This window comes from Thalassophryne amazonica, chromosome 5, assembly GCF_902500255.1.
Source record: "Thalassophryne amazonica chromosome 5, fThaAma1.1, whole genome shotgun sequence".
NCBI classification, from domain to species: domain Eukaryota; kingdom Metazoa; phylum Chordata; class Actinopteri; order Batrachoidiformes; family Batrachoididae; genus Thalassophryne; species Thalassophryne amazonica.
This window is the reverse complement of record NC_047107.1, coordinates 108,776,191-108,801,568: the sequence shown is the minus strand read 5'-3', so window position 1 is coordinate 108,801,568 and position 25,378 is coordinate 108,776,191. Positions and strand designations below refer to the sequence as shown.

At 40.5% G+C, this 25,378-nt stretch overlaps 1 protein-coding gene across 1 annotated transcript in view; it reads left to right on the top strand.

Annotated features, from left to right (window-relative positions):
- The first annotated feature begins 8,297 nt into the window (after positions 1 to 8,297).
- The window catches only part of galnt9 (polypeptide N-acetylgalactosaminyltransferase 9), a 392,311-nt gene continuing 375,230 nt past the window's right edge, over positions 8,298 to 25,378 (top strand). The window contains exon 1 of the mRNA XM_034171079.1: positions 8,298 to 8,924. Within this exon, the coding sequence (XP_034026970.1) occupies positions 8,684 to 8,924 (241 nt within the window). The 5' untranslated portion in view covers positions 8,298 to 8,683. The remainder of the gene's footprint in view (positions 8,925 to 25,378) is intronic.

The window sequence follows — 25,378 nt, the reverse complement described above, 5'->3', positions numbered from 1 at the left end:
GTGGTATCTTCCAGCTGTTGATTGGCTGAGCACACCTGATAGTTAATTGCCTGGGAGTAGAACAGGGAGGGTTAGAAAACATGCAGGGCAGGTGCCCTCCAGGAACAGGGTTGGTGATCCCTGCCTTAGGTGCTGTTAGTTCCACCTGATTAATTTTATTCTCTGTTCTCTGTTTGAGGCATTATAGCTGGGGTCAGGCCCTACCCTTGGGTCATATGGAGTAGCATTCTGTACAAATGGATAGGATGCTACCTGAACCATGCAGACAATAATGACAACCAGGCTACACAGAATATCATCATTGGGGAAATCTGAAGCCTTGGGATGATATCATTATTGATTTTCATTGACACTGATCCAACGGTACCATCTGTGTCCTTTTAATTTTTTTTGTCTTTGATTTTGTTTTATCTTGTCTATGTTAATTGGTAGAATGACCTAAGCAGTGGGTCACTCCTCTGAGTCTGGTCTGCTTGATGTTTCTTCCTGACAGAAAACACCAGATGGAGTTTTTCATTACCACTGTCACTGTGTGCTTGCTCAGGGGGGTTGGCAAGGTTAGACCTTACCCATCTGAAGCATCTTCAGGCAGCTTTATTGTGATTTGGCGCTATATAAACAAAATGAATTGAATTCAAATGCAATCTGAGTAGGAGCTCCCTACTCTACTTTTGAGAAGCTCTTTAAAACCCAGCTATTTTGAGAATACCTCCTAACACATCTAACAACTCCAACATGCCTAACTTCCACTTGCCATGTGCTTCTTTTCTCTATCTTCCTTTCATTGCCTCCTCAAATTTCACTCCCTGTTATCAATGTATATTTTTGCATTATCGCTTGATGGCTTGTATAACAATAAGATGGTATTCATCATTATTCCAAACTCTCCTTCAGACTGCAAATCTAGTATTTATTGTTCTGCTGAAATTCCCCTATGAACTTTAGCTTAATTGTGATTCTTCACTTCTACGTGGGTTTGGATAAAAGTGTCAAAGAATGAATGTAATTCTTTCAGTTATCCTAATTTTTTTCAGTGATTTAATGTCAATTAATGAGACAAAAATTTGCATTTGCTTGTGGACAGAGAGTGGTGACTTAGAAAAAAATACCCATAATATTCCAAATATAAGACTGTGTTTTTGTATTTAAAATATATCTGGAAAAAGGTTTAGACTTTTACATTTATTCATCCAAAACAGTAAATGGCACCAAGTACCCATGAAAAGAGTGCCAATGAGGACTGAAGTGAACCAGGCTTCAAATTAGTTTACAGTTTTGCGTATGGCAAGACATAGTGATCATTCTGAAAAATTGAGTGTTTCAAAATCAGGTAAGTTAACCATCAGCAGCTCAGACGTTTTGGTGCAAACTTTAAGCTCATGGTGATAAATGCTGCAGAATCATCAAATGACTCTAAAACAGCTAAGAAATACAGTGTGAAACTTGATGAACCCAAAAAGAATAACAATAGCTGACTGTGTCAGTACAAAATGAAAGCATTTTCTTTTTCCAAATATACAGTATATATATATTTGGTCTTCAAACCTGGAGTAACTGGGATTAAAGCTGGGATAGCTTTGTCTCAAATGAAGGGTTCTTTAGGGAGATTAAGAGGAGCGGTCTCACTTGCCTTGCAAGCGAATGTCAACTGTGACATTTTGTCTATTTCACACATTTCTTGGGACGTGATCCAGCACATAGTTGCCTCAGTGCTGAGGACCACCGGCGGCTGCAGACGGCCAAGGGGACACTCGCGTATCACCTGGCTGCTGCAGATGGTTGCTTACTTTTGAGAGGTGGCAATGGATTGGATCTCTGTCTGGGTGATTGCCATCCAGAACCTGGAGTAGTTTTGTAGTGTGGTGGATGTGGCTTGACTTGACTCAACACCAAGGGGCTTTGACGAAACGAAACATCACTGTCGAAATGAGTTGCATCCAGCTATATTGGTCTCTTGTGACTTGCAAGTGGTGGAGAGTGTCTTCAAATGACACCAATGCTTAGTGCACTAAAATGGCGAGTGCTGCATGCTTGGACAGTAGCTTTTATCTCTTTTATTGCAGTCAGTCTTCTTTTGATGCTGTGCTGTATTTATTGCATTATCACTGTATGCCAGCAACAAAATTTATCTGCAGGATGCATTACTGTGTATTATTCTGACATCATTATATTTGTGATCAATATTTAACATACATTTTTTTATGCACTCCACTGTTTTGAGGGCAATGACTGCAGGAGCAACTATTTTTTCTTCGAAGATGGCTTTGTGATTTCTCATGCCTTGCAGCAGTACATGATGATGAACGCTCTTGTATATCCAGCCTGCGTCCTCCCACTGAACATAGTCAAGCAGCTTGTGTGGAAAGAGAGTGGGATGACTAAAGTGCAGCTGGCTGTGGTCCAGGTTAATATGGTTAAACATTTGAGTGCCGGTGTGCAGCGTCACAGAGGAGACTAGGGTGCTGAGTACTGAAAATAAGGATCTTCAAGGTGCTCACATATTGGAGCTGCAGAATAAACAGCAGAGTTGAGATCTGATGGCTGAGGTGGCGGGTGCACTGATTTCCCCACAGTCTGTCTGATTGTGCGCACCTCCAATCAAATCAGCACCTTTTGTAATGGGATTGGTGCTGCAGGAATTAAAAGTTGCATACAAAGCAGTTATTGCCTCCACTAAGGAGGTTATGTTTTTGCCAACGTCTGTTTGTTGGTTTGTTAGTGTGATTACTCAGAAGGTAATGAGGTGATTTTGATGGAATTAAGTGGAAAAAAAAAAAAAAAGTTGGTTCAGCCTGAAATTCAAGATACGCATGAAAAAGGGGTGCAGTCATGAAATTTTTAATTTGTCTGTTGACTACAGTGTAAACCAAGTGGATCAGTGAGTTAAAGAGTTGGGCTCCCAATATATGTCGGTTTGATTCCCACTCTTGTGACCTGTATGTCTTTGGACAAGACATACAGTATTGCGTTGACTCAGTCCATACACCTGTAATCGGGTTGTGTAGTGGCCTTGTTTGTGGAGGTAAGCTACAATGGACTGTTGTACTATTCAGTGGTAGTCCTTTGTCTCTCATCTCCTTCACACCAGGGGTACTTGAGATGATTTAACCCTCTGGGGTCTGAGGGCATTTTTTGGACAGTTCACTCGCCGAGCATAAATGTTTTATTGTTGCTATTAAAGCTCACCCTGCATCCCACAATCAAGTGCTATGTCTCTTTTTTCAGGACAACCTGTACTTTCAGAATATATATGCTATACTGGTGTTTTTACAAGTGTAATAAAGGTTTACAATCAGAAATAAGAAAGGAAAAAATAAAGCAGCAATATTTTTCACACTCTTATTTAAAACACACAGCAAACAGCTATTTTGACACTTTATAAAGGAAGTTTGGGGTCTTGTACAAAGAGGATTTACAAAATTAATGTTCTAACAATCAACACAAATGCACATTTTGAACAATATATACAAAATGGTCCATGCCTTTTGTCTTTATGCCACATCTCATAGCAAATTCTGTCTGTTATTACACAAAGGCTTACAACACAAACTTTTTAATTCTGTGGGTTGACTCCCTCTTGGATTGCTTGCAGTGGCACTCTTTGGTCCACCATGTGAGGTTGTATGAGACCCTCTTATGCTGATCACTTCACTCATATGTGCAACACTGCACTTTATGAATGAAGCTAGCAGCCTGAGGGCTGTTCAAACAGCATTCACATCCCAAAGATTAACATATCGCTGCTCCTAACAATCTTTGGCATACCATGTGAGACTGCTCTGCCCTACAATTGGATATTGGAAAACCATGTGATGTGATCCAAATCCGACTGGACACTCACATTGCCCTCGTCATCACACAGCTTCTATGAGGAGTACAAACATGGTGGATGGCTGGCTCAAAAGTCCGTGGAGTTCACTTTTCAGCAAAAAAAGGACGTTTCTATCTCATATCATTAAAAAGTTATTTATAATTTAGTAAAACTTGTACTCAGCCGTCGTATACAACGGTGTCAGCCCCAGAGGGTTAAAACTAATATCACAGTATTTTTCATCTTTTGTACAATAACTGTACAACTACTTTTGCAAGTTGTCAGATGAGTTGCATGTTCTGTCCCTTTATGTAAATTTAAATAAATATTTTTGATATATTAAATACATAGAATGTATCAACTGGTAGACATAGGAGAGTATTGTGCATCCTCAACATTGACTATAGGTCTGTGTTTGGTGGTGGGGGTGTCCTTTTTAATGTCTGGCAAAATTAAAGTAATGTATTCCTGTTACATATGTCACAAAGGTTTCTAACAATGTGTGTCAGGCCTAAATGAGGTTTATAGCAGAGTAATGTCTAAAAACACACAAAAACATGGGACTTTGAAGATATTTACCATTAAAAATCAAATACATGAAATATAAAAGGTAGTTAAAAAATGTTTTTTCCACAGTATGGCCTCTTTAATAGAAGTCTTATCTGAGTAAGAGTTTTACCAAGACTATTTTCATTGTCAATGCTGTACATTTAAAGTTACATTGTAGATTCAGTTTAATTTATTTCATTTATATAGCGCCAAATGACAACAAAGTTGGCTCAAGGTACATTCACACAAGGAAAGATAGATCTTAGCCTCAGATGAAAATCCTTATTAATCAACTATTGTTACATTAAAAAATTTCATGGGTGTGCTTAATTAACAATTGTTAAGGCATAAATGAGCCTTCAGCGCAACAGTCTGCTTGTTAACACAACAGGATCACATTTTAACTGTGTTTTAGTGACTGACTGGTAAATTGTGTCGACGTGAAAATGACTATCGCCAGTTTTATCTGTAAGGAATGTTATTAAAGTGTGGCGAGGTGTGTGTGTTTGGGGGGGGGGGGGGGCGGCAACTAATAGCTGCAGAGGCCACCTCTTTTTCTGACTCTGATCAGCCAAACTTCAGTTCGGCTGTGAGCTGCAGATGTGCCCAAATGAGTTTAGCTGACCTAATTAAACCCTACGTACCGGCCCAGGCTCTGCTTTCTCAGGGTGCAGGACTACTTTGTGTCCCTAGGGTGAATAAAAAGTCTGCAGGTCAGAGAGCTTTCTCTTATCATGTCCCTGTTCTGTGGAATGATCTCCCTGCTTCAATGAAACAGTCAGATTCTGTGGAGACTTTCAAGTCCAGACTTAAGATGCACTTATTTTCCCTTTCGTATGGCTAGCATACTGGCACAGTATGTATGCTTATTACTCTTTTAAATTCATTTTATTAGGAAACAGAGCGTGCCACGGCCCCAACTTTATCTATATTCTGGGTCTTTTAGTGAAGCTTAGGGCTAGTGGTCGGCGATCACCTTAGTATTTCTTCTGTTTTTCTTGTTGCTTCATGCTGACAAATTACACTGTACACTTCTTGTCTTTCTGATGCCTGATTCTGTTTTTTTCTCTGTTTGAGGTGTGGCTCCATCCAGAGATGGGTGTGATGTCTGTTTCTGCAACCCTCCTGTCCTGTGCACTGGCAACATTTCCTGCATATTCGTTTTGTGAATTGTTTTGGAAATTGTGTCGGTAGCTTGGCCCAAGCAGAGGGTCACCCCTTTGAGTCTAGTCTGCTTGAGGTTTCTTCCTCAAATCATCAGAGGGAGTTTTTCCTTACCACTGTCACTTGTGTGCTTGCTCTGGGGGTTGGTAAGGTTAGACCTTACTTGTGTGAAGCACCTTGAGGCAACTTTGTTATGATTTGGTGCTACATATATTAAAATAAATTGAAATAGATTTTCAAATTAATGGATATTTGGCTTTATTTTGCATTATTTCATTGTAGTTTTCTTTGGCATGATTAAAACATATTTCTGGTATGTGGCCGTGGTAGTTCTGGGCTGTTATAGTAGAAAAAACTACAATCCATATTGTAGCATACAATCACACCAGTCAGTGATAACGATGACACCAGTGTACCCCCCCCCCCCATGCTATGGAATCCAATGGTAAACCAATGGGACCCAGGACCTGTATTGGTCTCCTTCTCTTCTTTTAAATCATGAGATGGTGAGGTTGCAAACCAGTTTTCAAGAAACCTGCTGAAAAAGTTGGATCTGGTCTGGAATATATATATGGATTTTTGATAGATCTCGATAAAGTGGCAGAGATAAAACACATACTTCATGTTTCCTGGATCTGCCTTGGTTTCAAGAATCCTAAATAAAGTTATTCATTTTGAACCTTCTTCTGGAATTTTAGAATCTTAGTGCCACCCAAATCAAGCTCCCATGACTCTGGTGGAGGACCTGAGTTTGAGGAAGATCACCTCCCTAGAGGAGATAGGGTCATTTCATCATTATGCCTGTCGCTCCCCCCGAAGTATAGGCTGCTAACAATAAGGTTCTTCTTACTTATAAGGTTTTGAATAATCAGGTCCCATCTTATCTTAGGGACCTCGTAGTACCATATCATCCCAATAGAGCGCTTCGCTCTCAGACTGCAGGCTTACTTGTAGTTCCTAGGGTTTGTAAGAGTAGAATGGGAGGCAGAGCCTTCAGCTTTCAGGCTCCTCTCCTGTGGAACCAGCTCCCAATTCAGATCAGGGAGACAGACACCCTCTCTACTTTTAAGATTAGGCTTAAAACTTTCCTTTTTGCTAAAGCTTATAGTTAGGGCTGGATCAGGTGACCCTGAACCATCCCTTAGTTATGCTGCTATAGATGTAGACTGCTGGGGGGTTCCCATGATGCACTGTTTCTTTCTCTTTTTGCTCTGTATGCACCACTCTGCATTTAATCATTAGTGATCGATCTCTGCTCCCCTCCACAGCATGTCTTTTTCCTGGTTCTCTCCCTCAGCCCCAACCAGTCCCAGCAGAAGACTGCCCCTCCCTGAGCCTGGTTCTGCTGGAGGTTTTCTTCCTGTTAAAAGGGAGTTTTTCCTTCCCACTGTAGCCAAGTGCTTGCTCACAGGGGGTCGTTTTGACCGTTGGGGTTTTACATAATTATTGTATGGCCTTGCCTTACAATATAAAGCGCCTTGGGGCAACTGTTTGTTGTGATTTGGCGCTATATAAAAAAATTGATTGATTGATTGATTGATCCCTTTTTGCTGGATTATAAGCGGCATCCTCATCAGATCAGTCTCAAACTACATCAGAAGACATTCCAGTGACACTTTACTTGAAGGTATCATCATAAAAGTGACATGCGACATAATACTGTCATAACTGTTATAAACGTGTCATAAACATTATGTCAATGTCATAGATGTTTATGACTGTTGTCATTAAGTGTCATTCGGTTTTTGTAATGACAAGTTGACAAGTTGGCATACAACCAAAGACCAAAAAGGCCAAAGACAACTTCTGGTCATGTAACTTTGATTAAAGTCAAGTTGTTATCAAGACAATCCAAAAAATGTCAACTTGTCATTATAAGCCACTATCAGAGCAACCTGGGCTCTCATACCACCTGAGCAGTGCCACAGACTGATCGACCCCATGCCACACCGCATTGCTGCAGTAATTCAGGCAAAAGGAGCCCCAACTACGTACTGAGTGCTGTACATGCTCATACTTTTCATGTTCATACTTTTCAGTTGGCCAGCATTTCTAAAAAACCTTTTTTTATATTGGTCTTAAGTAATATTCAAATTTTCTGAGATACTGAATTTGGGATTTTCATTAGCTGTCAGTTATAATCATGAAAAGTAAAAGAAATAAACATGTGAAATATCGCAGTCTGTGTGGAATGAATGAATATAATATACAAGGCTCACTTTTTGAATGGAATTACTGAAATAAATCAACTTTTTCATGAAATTCTAATTATATGACCAGCACCTGTGTGTGTGTGTGTGTGTGGATATAGATATATATATAGATGTCCTTGAACCTACAATTATCGTATTGTTTTAATAAACAAGCAAAAATAAATAAATAAAAAGTAAAATAAATTCACATGTGATTTCTGAAACATTTATTATAATCGAGGGTGAGCTGCAGAAAATAAATAAAGATGAATGTGAAGCACTGAAGTTGCCCTGGAAGCGGCGTCAGAGGTGAGACAGAAACCGTTTACGGATCAAATGGCGCAATCTGCTGACACATCTTTGCGCAAATGTTCAGTCACCACGTGACGCAGAACACAACAACAACAAAAAAAAATGTGCTGTACGAAGTGGAAGTATTTGCTGCTCACTTGATTTGATCTAATCCGGCTGGTGAAATATTCATGATTGTGCCTTAGAACGTCAGGACGCAGCGGCGGAGAGAGGAGGAGGAGGAGGAGGAGAGACGGAGCAGCTCCGCACGCACCGAGCATCGGCAAATCACCGACCGACTGACGGACAGACGAAGACACAGAGAAACGACGTGTTTTTGAAGCGCGTGTCGCACAGAAAGAAGATGCCAGAGCAGCTCGGAGGCGGCGGGAGGATGCTTAAGCGCAACCAGCGGAAGATGGACGAACACCGGGGCTGAGGAAGCGGCCACTTCTCACCCTACCGACATGGTTACCGCCGCCGGCAGCGTCGGTTGTTGGCTGTAACATGTAGCGGAGCGGCTGTTTGTCCGCTGCCCGGGATCCGTTCAACTTTGACGCGCGGCGGCTCCGATGCCGAGCTGAGGAGCTGTCCGTGGTGCTGAAGCCACTCCGTCTAAAGCAGGCCACCGCACGCGGACGCACACCGGACTCGCGGCCGCGTTCCAGGCTCGTTCATGGCTGTGGCACGCAAAATCAAAACTTTGTTGACCGTCAACATTCTGGTGTTTGTCGGGATCATCCTTTTCTCCGTCTACTGCAGGATCCAGGACCGCTCCGAGGAGCTGATCCAGATCGGCCGTATATCCGAGCAGCGGCTCCGAGCCCGAAATGGCAAAGTTTCCAACTTGGTGGACAGACAGTCGATCCTCCAGAGACTGGAGAGGCTGGAGGATGTGGTCTACAACCAGCTCAACGGTAGGCTGATCATCTGGAACACCCATGTGTGAAAGCATGAATTCAAACTGTTTTCCCCCCCGGTGGGTCTGATGACTTCGTGCGTGTGCTGATCGACTTTATTGCGCCGTATTACCTTTAACAGCCTATCTGACTCTGACATCCCAAAACCGACTCGCTGTAAAACTCAGCGGTTGTGGGGGAGAGTCCGGGTCTCTGGAGCTCCTGTCGTTTTCACTGCAGGCACCTCTGCTCAAACATATCACATTTAACAAGCTGTCTGAATTTTTGAAAGCGATTCTAATGGAGTGGCTCTATAACATAACGACAGGCTTCTTGCTTTTCATTTCCCATTGTGTGTGCGTGTGTCTGTGTGTGTGTACCAGATTTAAGTTCCTCAGCAGAGGAGGAATCTTAAAAAAAAAAACAAAAAAACAAAACACTTAAGTGCCTTTACTGCTCTCTTCACTTGTCTGTTCTAAGTATCATATAAAAAGCACATTGTGTTTTATAGTGAAATATATTTACAGACTGTATACACCTTAAGCATCACTGAAGGATGTGCTGAGGTGCTTTTTTGTGGTTCTATAGTGGTTTGAAGTACTGACAATATATAAGAGTACAGTGCATTTTTAACCTTTCTGCACAGTGTATTACTGTTTTCTACGCACTATACTTTGCTTTTGCTAATACAGTTTTAGAGCCCATTAACATGATTACATGAATTGGTTGACACTGGCCTACGTAGCAGATTCTCAAAAATCTCTGTGAAACAGCAGAGAGGCTTCCTCCAGGGGTCCAAATTCTTTATCTTCAGCGGAGGGTAACATTGTATTGAGGAGCTTGAAATTTGGCGATGGCCCAATAACTTACTTTAGGATGCAGTTCAACGTTCACTGTTGGAGTGGGTGTCTTGGTAGCGCACTCTGCAATGTTTGAGATGTCATGTGATATAGCCTATATAAACTGAAATTGCTACTGGTGTGTCATCAAGATGTATGGGTTCACATGTATACCACTGGAATCGTCAAGTTAAAGGAAATTATCGATTACATAAGTGAGTATAGAGTTAAAAATTTGGTTTGGCCTCAGACCCAATCACAGCAGTGGGATAAGCAGAGACTTGAATTCTGCTGATAGAGGAGGCAGTGGGTGGAGCCCATCCTCCGCAATGGACAGGGACCAACTCATGGTGGTGGAGCGGTGGAGGGAGCGTCAGGCAGAGAACTGAAACACACTGAGACATTGAAGCTTTTAAAGAAGATGCCTACATCCTGTTAGTTTGTGGTGATGGTTAACAGTAACATCTGTCAGGACGATGCTCATGGCTGAGGTCAATTAGTTGATTGTCAGACACTCCGAATCATGAGACCCCAGGTTGAACTTGCGCTACTGCATTTCTTCATATTTCTTCATGAACAAGGGATCCAGAGGAGGTGGTGCAGCCAGTCAAGCCTCCAATGTTGGCCAGTGGAGGCCGGTGGAAGCACATGGAGCAGTAACAGTGTGCTAGCAGAGGTGATGTAGTGGTAGTGGAGCTAAATTCTTGCTAGCATTGTAGCACGGGTGTCAGAGATTTTAAGCATGTTGAAAATTTTTCTGGGACCACGACAAACATCAGCATTGCCCGACCGACTTCGACTTAGCTCCTGCGGATTCCGGAGGACCTCAGCGCTGGTCGGTGTTAATCAAATTTTCACTTTCCTTCAGTAGTGTGAATGTAACATTCGAGGTTTAGATTGACTTCAAGTCCAGTTTCAGCCTGATCTCCCAGCAAGCTCAACCTGATCTCATGCTGGGCTGCAACTCGATCTCATGGCAAGTTTGTGATGTTGTCACCAAAAATAATTTTATGTATTTGTTCATGATATCATCACAAAATAACCCGATCTCACATCAAGTTCATGTTGGTGTCACAAAAGGTGATTTAATGTATTAGTTTGTGATACTGTCACAACATGGAGTAGATTTTCGTGATGTCACGAAAATATTTTGTGATGGCATCATCAAATTTGCAGTGACCTGGGTGGGGGGGAGACACTGGGACTATGGTTAAAATTAGTAGCAAAGTGTAGCGAGAATAGATTTTGTGACATATCACAAAAGAAGCTGTCGGGTTATATAATAGCTACAGCAATGAAAAGCATCAAAGGACTGACATCTTGGCCTGCACTTCTTTTTCTACACTGAAAAAAATGATACTTTGGATCAACTTTAAAAAATGATGTAATTTGTTTCAGCTAATTTGTTTAGTTTTTCACTATGTATATTTATGATTTGGTGAAGTGATTCCAGCAGATTTAAATTGGAAACCACAATTTTCCATTAGACCAATGTAAATAAGTACTTTGAATGAAGTGCATTGATGTTTCCCTTTTTTCAGTGTATATATGATGTCATATTTTGATTTTATCATGAAGTCGGTTATATACCAGTCCATCACAAATATTTTACCCATCAATATGAACTTTTAATTAAATCTCACATTGGTATAGGAGATACTATGGTAAACATGTTTTTGGGCTGTGTTTTGCTTGACCTTGACCTTTGACCAATGTGTTCCAATGGTTAATCACAAACCCAAGTAATATTCCCATGAAGTGTGGTTCTCAAACATCCCCATATGTATCTGCAACAGTTATACAGTATTTTAGTCTCTCTGTATGTTTATGGTAGGTGTGGTGAGAAGTTCACCCATCAGTTACTGATCTAAACGTGTCAAGTATGATTGTATATAAACACCTAAATATGTAGATAAGTTTTATGATGATGGATTTTTTTTTCTAAATCACTTTCACAGAGACAGATTGTGATATTTTAGTGGCAGTTCAGTTTCTGTCCCTCAGTGTTTGCACTCAGTGAAACATTTCAAGTTTTTTTCCCCCACATAGCAATGTGTAGTTTTTGTTCTAAGTATCAAGTGTAACCGTGTGTAATCATATTGGATGAAGCAAGCAACTGATTTTCTTTGAGGGACTTCTTTTTGATGGTACCACTTCTTGTTTGGTGTACCCCGCCTCTTACCCAGTGACTGCTGGGATAGGCTCCAGCTCCCTCATGACCCTTAATTGGGATAATTGGGTATAGAAAATAAATGAATGTTGTAAAGATTAGTTTGCGGCTCCTTTAAAAAAATGCTTGGGGCTGTGTAAAATGTGTGATGATCTGCAAATCTGTTCAGCTAAATTTTTATTGAAAATACTACAGACTTTAAGAATTTTAAGAAATTAAGAATTTTTTAAACTTTATATGCTTATTCTGAATTTAAAAATGTGAAAAAAGCATTTCACAAAGGTTGGCACTTTCACAACTGTATGATATAATCTTTTGTAATATAATGTCTTTATCTTTTAAACAAAACACTTCTTCAGTGTTTGGCCACATTCGACACCAGTTTCTGTGGTGTCGGAAGTGGAGTGGTCCCACATTCATTCTTTACATGGCTGTCCAGTGGCACTGTGGAGTCTGCATTGCTCTATTTTACACTTCATAATGCACCACACATTCTCATTCAAAGAAACATCAGGATGACAGACACTACGTCCATGTGTCCATCAAGCCAGGCAGAATGTGGTTTTATGTTGTTCTGATGGAATACACAGGGACATTCTTGAAAAATATAGCCCAGTATGCGGCAAATGTTGCTCTAAAAATACTTTTCTGCATTAATGGCACAGATATGTACCATATGTTCTGGACTGTATGTCACACAGTTGCGTCTGTCCAAAAATGTCTTGAAGAAGGGGGAAAAATATACATAATTTGAAATGGCTTCATGCAACAAGAAGCACAATGAATTTGCTTAGTGTGTTACTCATTTATAACAGAAATACAGCATTAATGAGCAGAAGCTAATGGGCTACGTAAAATTTTACAAGACAGTGCAGTCTAGACTGCTTCTTGTCACCATGAAACAGACACAAAATCTGTTCAAAGCTAAAGATTTGCACTTTTACCTCACTAAATATTAATAAAGCTTTTAATTGAATATGTCAGATGCATCTTTCTCATTCAGATTCGTTTGTTCTTCTTGTTTGTTGGCCGTTGGCATCCAGTCTAATTGTGCATTACCGCAACCTTCTGCTCTGGAGTGTGAATCACAAGCAGTTGTTCTCTCATGTAGATGATGACATCTTATGGCCGTAGATGATATTCCAGTATTTTTTGACACATATGTCACTTTAAAATATAAACCGCGATGCTAATGCGTCATTTCTTCATTAGCACACAGACAATGACATCAGTTTTTTCTTTCTTTTTTTTTTTTTATTTCTTATTTGAAACTGTTGACACAATTCCACTTTGCTACTGCCCATCTCAGATGTGTTCAAGCCCGGAGAAATGGGCCGAGTTTCTGGACAGTGTTTATCTGATTGTAGTTTGCAGAGTGCAGCTTTAACTGTCAGCTGTGGTTGCAGCAGTGAACAATAAGACCTGACAATGGTTTATTGAAGTTGTCTTGGCCCACACATTGATACTCATGGCTTGACTGGTTTGAATTATTGTCCTTTACACACAGAGGCTTCAAAAGGTTTCTTGATTCTTTAAACAATATTTAGAACTTCAGAGGGTTATCAGCCAAATATCCTGCAGATTTGTGTTCAAGGATCATTTCTGAATTATTTGCTGAAGCATTTGTTGGCAATTTGTCACTCCTCGAGCCAGCCTGTCACCTGAAGCTCAAGTCAAGTCAAGTCTGGAAGCACTCGCTGATGTCATGCTTGACCTGGTACCAAAGACAACCTGTTGTCATCTTAGACCACTGGTTAGTGTCCAACAATCACAACCGTACAGAACACAGTAAGACAGGAAGCACCAGGATCCTAAAGACTTGGACAACCTGAAGGTCCAGAGATTTTTTTTTTTTTTTTGAGGTTTCTTATATCGTCCAACATGTTTAATTCACCTGCATAAAATCATCTGTCAACTCATTCTGAAACATGCTGATGGCACCAAGTACAAAATTAACATTTGTTTAAAAACTGAATTTGCTATGTTGTCTCTGCACTATTTTCAGTTTAATATAGGGTTTAAATGATTTGCAAATCATCACATTGTTTTTAATTTACATTTTATTCTGCACAAACTGTCTCTGGTTCAAGCTCTCTTCAGAGGATCCTTCGAGAGCTAGAATGACTGTCTCAAACAAATAGTTACTTTGAGAGAGTCCAAAACTGGTTCTGGAAAAAGACTTGTAGACATTACTGATGTAAAGTCTGATGTAAATGTAAAAAAAAAAAAAAAAGACTTGTAGACTTTACTGATGCATGATGTAAACATCACTGATTTTGGGGTTAAGTAGGCTCACAGGCAACATTTTTTCCTGTATTATTGTGACTGTGTTGGAATTTTGTCAGAATACAGTCAATGTTATTGTTTGAAGCATTGCAATAAAAATACAGAAATGCTTTAAGGGATTTAGAAAAATCGTAACACATTAGCAGGAGGTTGATGGAGTTGTCATACCAGTGACTCTGTGATCACTGGGTGCTAAAATATGGTTTGAAAGATGGAACAAATCCTATCACCCAGTTTGACTCGGTCCAAATACTCTGCTGCCAGCTCACATTTTGATTGTTGAACTCCTCTGCAAAAACAGTTTTGAGAGCAGTAACTGGTGCCTCACCGCCTTTCAGAGTTTTCATTCCGTTTCTCATCATGGTAAAACGTTGCCTCGCTTCCCGACCTTATCTTTTCATAAAGGGTCGGGTTTGTTGTTTTCCATTTCTACCTTGTCTGGTGTGTGTTTGAAATCCGCCACGGTCCTGCAGACGTTTGTGCTGTGTTATTGTATTTCATGATGGTCACCAGTAGAGGTCATAGATATCATATTACTCCTTTCTAATAATAGTTGGGGCTCTATAGGCCGACTAAAACCTTTAAAACATCACAAAGGAACTAAGCATAAAATATGCCACAGTAGAAGATCTTAGCTGATTGCAACACACAGATTATCTGCAAACTGCCGTCTGCTTTGTCAGTGGTCAGTATTAAGGACACTTCACAGCCTCGTGTCCACAAAGCAACGCGGCTGAACATTGTTGTGCATGATCTTGTTATTTATACCTGAGCATCAGCAGCTATTTCAGGGTCACTCTGTCATTCTGAGATACGTTTGGCATCTGGCATCCAGCCAGCATGCTTTGCCTCTCAGAAACGCTTTAGAGGAGGATGATGCAAGGAGTCAGCCGCATATCACTGCTGCAGGAACACAAACACAAACTATCAGCCAAATAAAATCAATAACACTGTACAAGAACATGCATTATTTGGGCCATTATACAGTGGTATCATACTGTGGGTGTAAATTTAAAGTCAAATGTTGGTATTAAAATAATTTTAAAGTGGATGTTTGTAGTTAAAGGCCATTCTTTTATATGTATCTTTACTGTATTGTAAAATTTAGGTAAAACTAGAAGGGCAATAGATAGAGTTCATCGAGGGTGCAATTTAGAACTAGAAATTGGGGGGATAAAGTGCGAGGCCCGCAGGGCCGAAGCCCATAGGCTGGGCGTGTGGGGGCCGCTTTAGGCCCCCAGAAGCCAACGGTTTCTAGATAAGCTCAGATGCATTCTGAGCATCCAGAACAGTAATTTTAATGTTTTGAGAAGACCATATAGTGGACACCATTTGACTTATACAATTTGAAACTGTGGATATAAGTACTTTATTCTGAGAATAGCCAGCATTGATTTTATGAACATCCTGGTGTAAATAAGGTATCACCACATGTGTAGAACTCAAAAAGAATGATAGTTTGAGTTTTCATTAAAAAAACAACTGCAATGTGGTAAAATGTATTCATAAATATGAAAGAACAGGCTCTTAATAATTATTAACTATTGCATACTGTATTTTTTTTTCCTCAAGATTTGTTTTTGCATAAGTTTGAAAAAACAACAGATCATAAGTTTAGGATAAATTATTTATCATGAATTAAATTTTCGAAGTGGCACTAATGACAGCACTCACACTGAACATAATTTCGCTTGCATAGACTGATTTTGGAGATCAAGCAATAATTGCAGATGGGCTTTCTGAGGTCCCAGAAAGCTTTTCTGATTTCCTTTTCTAACTTTCAGAATTTAGTAAATTAGCATATGGTCCATTGATACTTATGTGTAGACACTAGTCCCTAGAGGCAACTATACTCAACAAAAATATAAATGCAACACTTTTGGTTTTGCTCCCATTTTGTATGAGATGAACTCAAAGATCTAAAACTTTTTCCACATACACAATATCACCATTTCCCTCAAATATTGTTGACAAACCAGTCGAAATCTGTGATAGTGAGCACTTCTCCTTTGCTGAGATAATCCATCCCACCTCACAGGTGTGCCATACCAAGATGCTGATTAGACACCATGATTAGTGCACAGGTGTGCCTTAGACTGTCCACAATAAAAGGCCACTCTGAGAGCACTCCTTGTGGGAGGAGTCGTCCAGCCCCTCGTCGGAATTCCTTTGTCTGAGAAGTTGCTGAGAGACTGGCGCATTGTTTGATCAAAATTTTTTCTAAACCTGTGAGACACATCGAAGTGGACACGGTTCGAAAAATTAAGCTGGTTTTCAGTGAAAGTTTTAACGGCTGATGAGAGATTTTGAGGTGATTCTGTCGCTTTAAGGACTTCCCACGGTGCGAGACGTCGCTCAGCACTTTCAGCCGCCGTCGTCAGCCTGTTCAAGCTGAAAACCTCCACATTTCAGGCTCTATTGATCCAGGATGTCGTGAGAGAACAGAGAAGTTTCAGAAGAAGTCGGTTTTAGCATTTTATCTGGATATTCCACTGTTAAAGGAGATTTTTTAAATGAAAGACGTGCGGACGGGTCCGCGCGTCGGGACGCAGCCGACGCAGTGCGGCGGCACAGGAAAAACACCTCCGTGTTGATAACCATTTGTAAAATCCAGGCGGCTTTTGATGGCTTTCAGTGGAGTGAGTATATGAGAAATTGTTTAACAGGCAGGACATGTTCCAACTTGTCCTTAAGGCTTTCAACAGAGGTGCTTTTCCTGCGGCGGAGCGTCGCGGCGGCTGCGTCCCGACGCGCGAACCCGTCCGCACGTCTTTCATTAAAAAAATCTCCTTTAACAGTGGAATATCCGGATAAAATGCTGAAACCGACTTCTTCTGAAACTTCTCTGTTCTCTCACGACGTCCTGGATCAATAGAACCTGAAATGTGGAGGTTTTCAGCTTGAACAGGCTGACGACGGCGGCTGAGAGCGCTGAGCGACGTCTTGCACTGTGGGAAGTCCTTAAAGCGACAGAATCACCTCAAAATCTCTCATCAGCCGTTAAAATTTTCACTGAAAACCAGCTTAATTTTTCGAACCGTGTCCACTTCGATGTGTCTCACAGGTTTAGAAAAAATTTTGATCAAACAACGCGCCAGTCTCTCAGCAACTTCTCAGACAAAGGAATTCCGACGAGGGGCTGGACGACTCCTCCCACAAGGAGTGCTCACAGGCGAATGACGTCACCGACAGGCGTGGAAAAACTCACGCATGCGCACGAGGGTTCAAACATGTCTGACGTAAAACATATGAATGAAATCCATATAGTTTTTGAAAAAAATAAAAAGGACCGTTACTTTATTGACAGCCTTCGTATATGTCAGAAGGTGGGGGAGCATACCATATTCTGTCCCCCCTGGTTGAAAAGGTGGGGGAGACATGTCCCCCCTATCCCCCACCAAATTGCACCCATGGAGTGCATACTTCCCCCATGGTCAGGTCAGGTCTGTCACCACATATCGCTGTATCCGCCACATTATGGAAATGCCCAGCGCTAAAAAAAATGGCTCATTGGATGAACTCTATTCAATTATGTGCAGGATTTCCATGAAATAAATATATGTTGCCCCAACTCAGATAAAACACATCCCTGCAAGATAATGTAACTTAATTTAGTTGGGGCAACATTGGAATCCAATCCACTGAGTCAGTTTTTTGAGTGTATCACTCAAACAAATGACTCATTGGCTGAACTCAATTCAATTATAGGCAGGATTTCCATCTAATAAATATATGTAGTCCCAACTAAATTAAATTAAATTCTGTTACATGGATGCACTTTATTTGAGTATAATAATACTCAAATAATTGAGTTGAGTTCATCAAGCGTATCAGTTCTTTGCATGTGGGTCCTGGGTCATATCCATCAAAGCAGATGGATTCTGCCGTCCAGTTAAAGTGCCACCATGGTTCCCTTGAATTTAAACCCCAAACCTTCATTCACTTCAGTGGACTGTTGAATATTTGGAGGATATAAATAGAAGAACTCTGAGTGTGCACTTTATTCCCCCCCCCGGCCTCTCTCTCAAAAGTACCCATCTATCCACTGGAGCCAGGTGAAACATGGGTGTCCCCTTGGGCTTCTACTGTTAATGACTCCTCAACACTGAGGCAGCTATAGGATCATGCCCAGAGAAACTCACCCAATGGCCAAAATGTAATAGCTTATGCTCCTTCACAATACGAATGATGCTCCTCATATGAGTCTCTCAAAGTAACTATTTGTTTGAGACAGTCATTCCAGCTTTCGAAGGATCCTCTGAAGAGAGCTAGAACCAGAGACAAACAGTCATCACCATAAGTTACTGTTTAGCATCCAAATCTCACAACCATACTGTAAAACAGGAAGCACCAAGACCATAAAAGTTGGACCTTCATTCTCCTGAAAAGGTATTTGCATCACCTCTGTCCAGTGACATCATTAATTCATTAACTCTTCCAAGGCATCACTCAATTTCAAAGGCAGATGACACAGAGACATGAATGTCACTGCTGAGATAAGTGAATGTCTCTACATATTCAGAACGTTCACTTGAGTGGAGGTACACTACTGGTGGCTGGAAATTCTGGAAGTCCTGGAAGCTATTGAAAGCCTGAATATTTGACACACTCCAATGTCTCACTCAGCTTCTCAAGTGCTGAAGTCAGAGCATCCACTGATACAATCATCCACAAAACCAAGATCAGTAAAAATCTTCCTTGTCAACAGACACCTAGGTTACTGGTTTCTACAACCCTACCCAACAGCTAGTCCATGCAAGGATTGCATAGTGTAGGACCTAGATATTCTGGCCTCCAGTTGGTGAAGTACATACTTCCATCATGGTTGCCTTGAATTTAAACCCCAAACCTTAGTTCACTCCAGTGGACTGTTGAATGATGTAAACAGAAGGACTTTGAGTCTGCACTCTGTTTTAGATGAGGCTTTTGTTGGTCTGTGGCACAGTAACCTTCTGTTGCCTCATGATAGTAATGCACCAGCACTGTGATTGACCAAACTTCATTATGAGACCAGTCCACCTACAGATGAGCTCATGTACAACTAGTTCAAAATGCTGCTGCCAAACTCTTGACAGGAAGCAGAAGGTTTGACCATATTACACCCATTTTGGTGTCTCTTCACTGGCTTCCTGTCCCTGTGAGATCACATTTTAAGTTTCTGCTATTAACCTATAAAATTATTCACGAACTAGCACCCCCCTACTTAGCTGACCTAATCAAACCCTATGTACCAGCCCGGGCTCTGCTTTCTCAGGACGCAGGGCTACTTTGTGTGAATAAAATGTCTGTAGGCCACAGAGGTTTCTCTTATATGCCCCTGTTCTCCCTGCATCAATAAAACAGTCAGATTCTGTAGAGATTTTCAAGTCCAGACTTAATACGCATTAATTCTACCTTTCGTATGGGTAGCATACTGGCATAGTATGGTACTTCCTTTCCACACTTTTAAATTCAGTTTATTAGTAAACAGAGCGAGTATTGGCCTCAACTTTATCTAAAGTCTGGGTCTGTTAGTGAATCTTAGGGCTTGTGGCTGGCGATCACTTTATTATTTCTTCTGCTTTCCTGTTGCTTAATGCTGATGAATTATGCCATAAGTAAGTGTAGTTTTCTGGCCGACTGAATGTTTTCTTTTTCTCTGTCTGAGATGCGGCTGGATCCATGCACTCGATTGGATGATTTCTGTGGTGGATGCGGGACAGACTCTACTTTAGGAACAGATCCAACAAGTGGCATGATCCCTCCCCATCCCCCTTCCCCAATGGTGGACTGGATGCCTGCATAGACTCTCGTCAATTCTTGTTGTGTTGTGTTCTGTATTGTAAACCTTTTTGGTAGCATGGCCCTTTTGAGTCTGGTCTGCTTGAGGTTTCTTCCTCAGTATCATCAGAGGGGGTTTTTCCTTACCCATTGTCACCCGTGTGCTTGCTCTAGGGATTGGTAAAGTTAGATCTTACTTGCGTGAAGTGCCTTGAGGCACCTTTGTTGTGATTTGGCGCTATATAAATTAATTGAATTGAATTAAATTGGATGTACATTTGCTGTTTAAACACCATGAGAAATAGGCGTGAAAGCGATAGCTGCGTTTGTTGGTCACTCGAAATGTGCTGTGCACCGTTATGTCATCAAATGTAAGGCAGGGCCCTAAACAGTCTTCATGGGCCATGCTACTCCCCTCCATCAAGTTTCATTTAAATGAGTTAAATTAGTTTTGTATAATCCTGCTCACAATCAAATAGACCAACAAATGGTAATATTCTAAATTGGAGGAACACTTGTATTGAACATCATTGTAAATATGCAGATGAGATCAGTTAAGCAAAATCAATCAATCAAATCACTCACTGAGCTTCAATAGTACAGTAGGAGTGTATGGTGACAGGTTTAATGGAGGGTGACCTAAAACTTCCCTAAAGGCACACGTCTGCCATGTGCAGCTCAAAGACAATTAAAAACATTGTTCTGAAAGAATTCCAAATGCAATTGTAGATAAAAGCGTTAAATTAGCAGACAAAAGTCAGTAAAATTAATTACTTTATCACCGCTCGAGGTTGAATGCCAGAATGGTTGGACTAAGCACACATATACACGTTGGGGCACAGCTGAACACACAGACATCCAGCAGGACAGCTGATCCACGTGGCTATAAACGCCACTGAGTGCATTTGAGCATAAACCCCAATAATCTACAAACACAGCTGCACAAAAGGACAATTACAGGCTCGCAGAAGCAGTGACTGATAGCTGTCTTTTAGTGTATTGCCTCATAGGTGGTTCTAGCGGTTGTGTCCCACCACCCTTTACCCCCACCCACTAGGGAATTTGGTGCCCCAGCTATAGTACCAAAGGAAAACTGCCATTTTCCACTTTAAATTTTATATTTTTTTCCTCAGGTTCTCACTACCATCACCAAATTCTGACAGAGCTGGTCTCATCTCCCACTGTCCCCAATTTCCAAATGGCCAATGAGATATCCTTTGGGCAACATGGTGCTTCAGTGGTTAACACTCTTGCCTCACAGCAAAAAGGTCTGGAGTTAGATTCTACCCATGCTTACTTCTACCATTAAGTGTCATGAGATTAGAAACTGTTAAATATTTAATCCGTAGTAATATTGTGCAAAATGTTCTAATGGTCTTTGGGGGTAGTCCAACTCCTGACAGCAAAGGAGTACGTTGATCTCAAATTCTGCTGTCAGATGAAGGCTGGGGTGGACTCTACCCTCGGCATCAGACAGGGACTAATTGGTTGCTGTTTGCAAATGCAAACAGCAGAAAGTTGACACTGAACTGACAATTTCCAATAAAATATATGTTAATATATATGTTGTATAATATACAGGTTTCCTATTAGTTGTTAGTCGATAACTAAGATGAGGACCAGCTGCTTCCAATTAGAGATGTGAATCTGAATAAAAGCTATGAAAACTGGGTCTTCCTGGTAGAATTTGTGCTACACTAATATTTCCTGTCTGTGTGGAGTTTGTATGTTGCATGCACCTTCAAAAACGCATATCAGGGTCTGCTCTTTTGTCTTGACTGAGGCAGCATGTCTAGATCTAGAGTTGGTCCTCGGGAGCTGGACTATGACTGCTCACTGCTCTTAGTGGTTAGATTTTGTCTAACTATTGTGCCTGCATGGACTCTCATCAATTATTCTTGTGTTGTGTTCTGTATTGTAAACTTTTTTGGTGGAATGGCCTAAGCAGTGGGTTACCCCTTTGAGTCTGGTCTGCTTGAGGTTTCTTCCTCATTATCATCAGAGGGAGTTTTTCCTTACCGCTGTTGCCTGTGTACTTGCTCTAGGGGTTGGTAAGGTTAGACCTTACTTGTGTGACGTGCCTTGAGGCAGCTTTGTTGTGATTTAGCGCTATATAAATGAAATAAATTGGAATTGAACTATAGTTCAGACAGGTAAAAAGCAGAGGATAAGTTTTGCTGTCTGTACAATGATAATAAATCCACTCTTCTTTTTATGCACTACAATGTCAACTGAGCAAGTTCATGCAGGTTACATAAAGCATGATGTGCCTTTATTTTCTAACAATTCCTTCAGAAAATAAAGATTAAATGAATGATAATAACTTATAGGCTTGCAGGCTCAGTCTTCAGTGTCACATTTACCACCAATTCTGTCGTCTCACTGTGAAAGTACTGTGTGGTAACGTGTATTAGTGAATGGCACTTTTTAAATGTCCCCCCGAAATTCTTTATGTGATATTTTTTATGCAACATATATGCATCCAGGCAGCGTAGGGCATCACATGGTAAAATGGTAATGAAAAAAAAAAATGTGGTCAAAGTTGTGGGGTGCAGAACATAGTAACTTCGTCAACGGCAGAAGTGGGGAAGTTTCGTTCCTCAGTTAACCACACAAGGATCAAAATAGGATTTTTGCCCCGTTGTATCCAAGTGAACATCACGTCAGCTTGATAAATCAGGCTGGAACTCGCTAAGATATGCGGGCCAGTTGAGTTCTACTGTCTTGGGAACAGTTTGCAGGTCTTTCATAAGTGGAGAGAAAAACACTTGATTGTTGGCTGAAGGGAGGAGAACACAGTACAACCTAAGTGCAAAACTGGCAGTGTTTTGTCTGCTCCCCAACACAGGAACAAAAACAAAAGGACACAAGCTTCTCATGCCCACATTTGTCTCAGGAAGACGGAATCAGCTCATTCAATTTCAAGGTCCTTGACCACATTTAAAATTCAGCTACAGATAATACATTCACAAAATGATTCATTCATAAATAATTATTTACAAATCACTGTTCATTGCTGAAAGGTGAAAAAGTTCATTTGAGAGCTAATTTATTGTGCTTTTCTAAATCTGTAAAATGTGTGAATACTTTTTCCCTTTTAAAAACACATTTTTTTTGTGTGTGTGGGCCCCTGAAATGGATTAGAAAATTCCACATTTTTTAATGATATTACAATTACAGAGTGATCAGCAACTCTCTTTGTGATGTTATAGACCAATGAATACAGCTACAAAGAATAGCTTTGTTTTGACGGTTGATTCATTGAATTAAATTTAGGGAAGAGCAGTTCAGTTGTGGGAGCATATACTTGTGCGGGATCCACCACACTATGAAACCACCTTGAGTCTTGATAGTGGAGCAGATAAGTATGACTTTTGGCCAGAATTGTTCACTTGGTCATACAAGCATCAGATTTGGCATGAATGTTCTTCATAAATCAGTGTTTGAGAAAAAAGTGCTGGCCACTTGAAAATCCAATATGGTGGCCAGGTAGGGGTCAATGAACAATTACACAGGAGTCAAAATTTAAAAATGCTCCAATCATATTGAAAGGTATAACACATTATTTGTCTGATCATCACTATTCCAAAAAGGTATAGTTTGGACTATCTATGATTGAATGTTATGGAGTTATGAGGTAAAAACTGCAAAACTGGTGACAAAGGTCAGTTTCAGTTTGTACAGGGGTCAAAAGTTAAAGCTGCTCCAATTTTTGCAAAATGTGATGCAAATTAGTGGTTGAGTTAAAAGGGGTTTAAACAGTCATAGTTTGCACCATGTGTCATGTTTAGTTGTCACGTTACAGGATAACATACGTCATATGCCATATGTCAACATTGTTTGACATTTACTCTGCAAACCAAGCATTGAACACAGTCAAAACTATTCCATTTATTAATCCTATTAGTTCAACCAATATTTTGCACCACTTTCTACCAAAATTGGAGCAACTTTAACTTTTGACTCCTGTGCAAACTGAAACTGACGTTTCTTACTATTCTTGCTGTTTTTACCCCATGACTCCATAACATTCAGTCATAGATAGTCCAAACTATACCTTTTTGGAATCTTTGTGATCAGACACATAATTTGGTATAGCTTTCAATATGAGTGGAGCATTTTTAAATTTTGACCCTGTGTCATTCTTCATTGACCCCTACCTGGCTGTCATATTGGATTTTCACGTGGCCAGCACTTTTTTCTCAAACACTGATTTATGAAGAACCTTCATGCCAAATCTGGTGCTTGTATTGCCATGTGAAGGATTATTTCAGTTATCTGCTGCACTATGATAACCAGTCCATCTTTATTTAACCAGGTAGAAATTCCATTGAGGTTGAAATCTCTTTTACAAGGTTGACCTGGCCAGGAAAGGCAGCAGCACACGTCATAATGGACAGGTTATCATCAACATGAGAATGTTGGTGATAAATAAAGTACAATCATCTTGGTCATAACACTGCACATGATAAGTCTCAAGCAGAATTAGATTTAGAAACATGGGCATTGCGCAAAAGAATCCCCATCGTGATCTTGTAAAACAGACCGGAAGGTGTTCAACTTTGCATGTACACATACCCTTGGCCTTGTATGGGTCCTCAACACTGAGGCACCTGCATGCTGGGTCATGCACAAAGAAACACCACTTGGCAAACATGTCATAGCTGATGTACCCTTGAAGTGCAATTAATACTCCTCATCTGAGTCTCTCGAAGTAACCATTCATTTGACACAAAGTTATTCCAGACAAACCCAAGGATCCTCCAAAGAGACCTAGTACTAAAGACATCCAGTTGACACGTTAATTCACTAATCATTGATCTAACCTTTCCACATCTTACCATTTAATGTCTTTTGTTGTACCGCTGTAATCTTCTAGAATCAATTAATGCAGCGGTGAAGCAGTGGCATATCCAGACTAATTTGACTGGGGTTTAAGGTTTAGTACTAATAGGTTGTTAGAGTGATAACAAAATCAGCCTTTTTCAAACTAGACTAAGCGGTATCTTACATCATGACTTTTGCACCTCTGCAAAAGCAGTTAACAATTAACACTTGTGGTTAGTTGGTAAATGTTAAAACAAAAGACAAATCCAGAACTATCAGGACTTGACATACCAATATACCAGTATCAAACTGGTTCTTACCATGCAGACAAACACTTCACTTCTGATTGATCTGTCTTGCATTTCCTTCTTTTGAAAAAGCACTGAATAATCAAATTTGTTTTCATACTGTAAGAGTCACATGATGTAGGATTGACACTATTCTGGCACAGTAGTGCCTCTTAGGTTTCAGACTGCATTACACCATAAAATGAAAGTTAGGTTTACTCATTAAAAAAAAAATAAAAAAAATTAAATCCCGCCTCTGGCTGTGCAAATAGCCAGTCATAGTTTGCGGTAATGGTGTTGGCC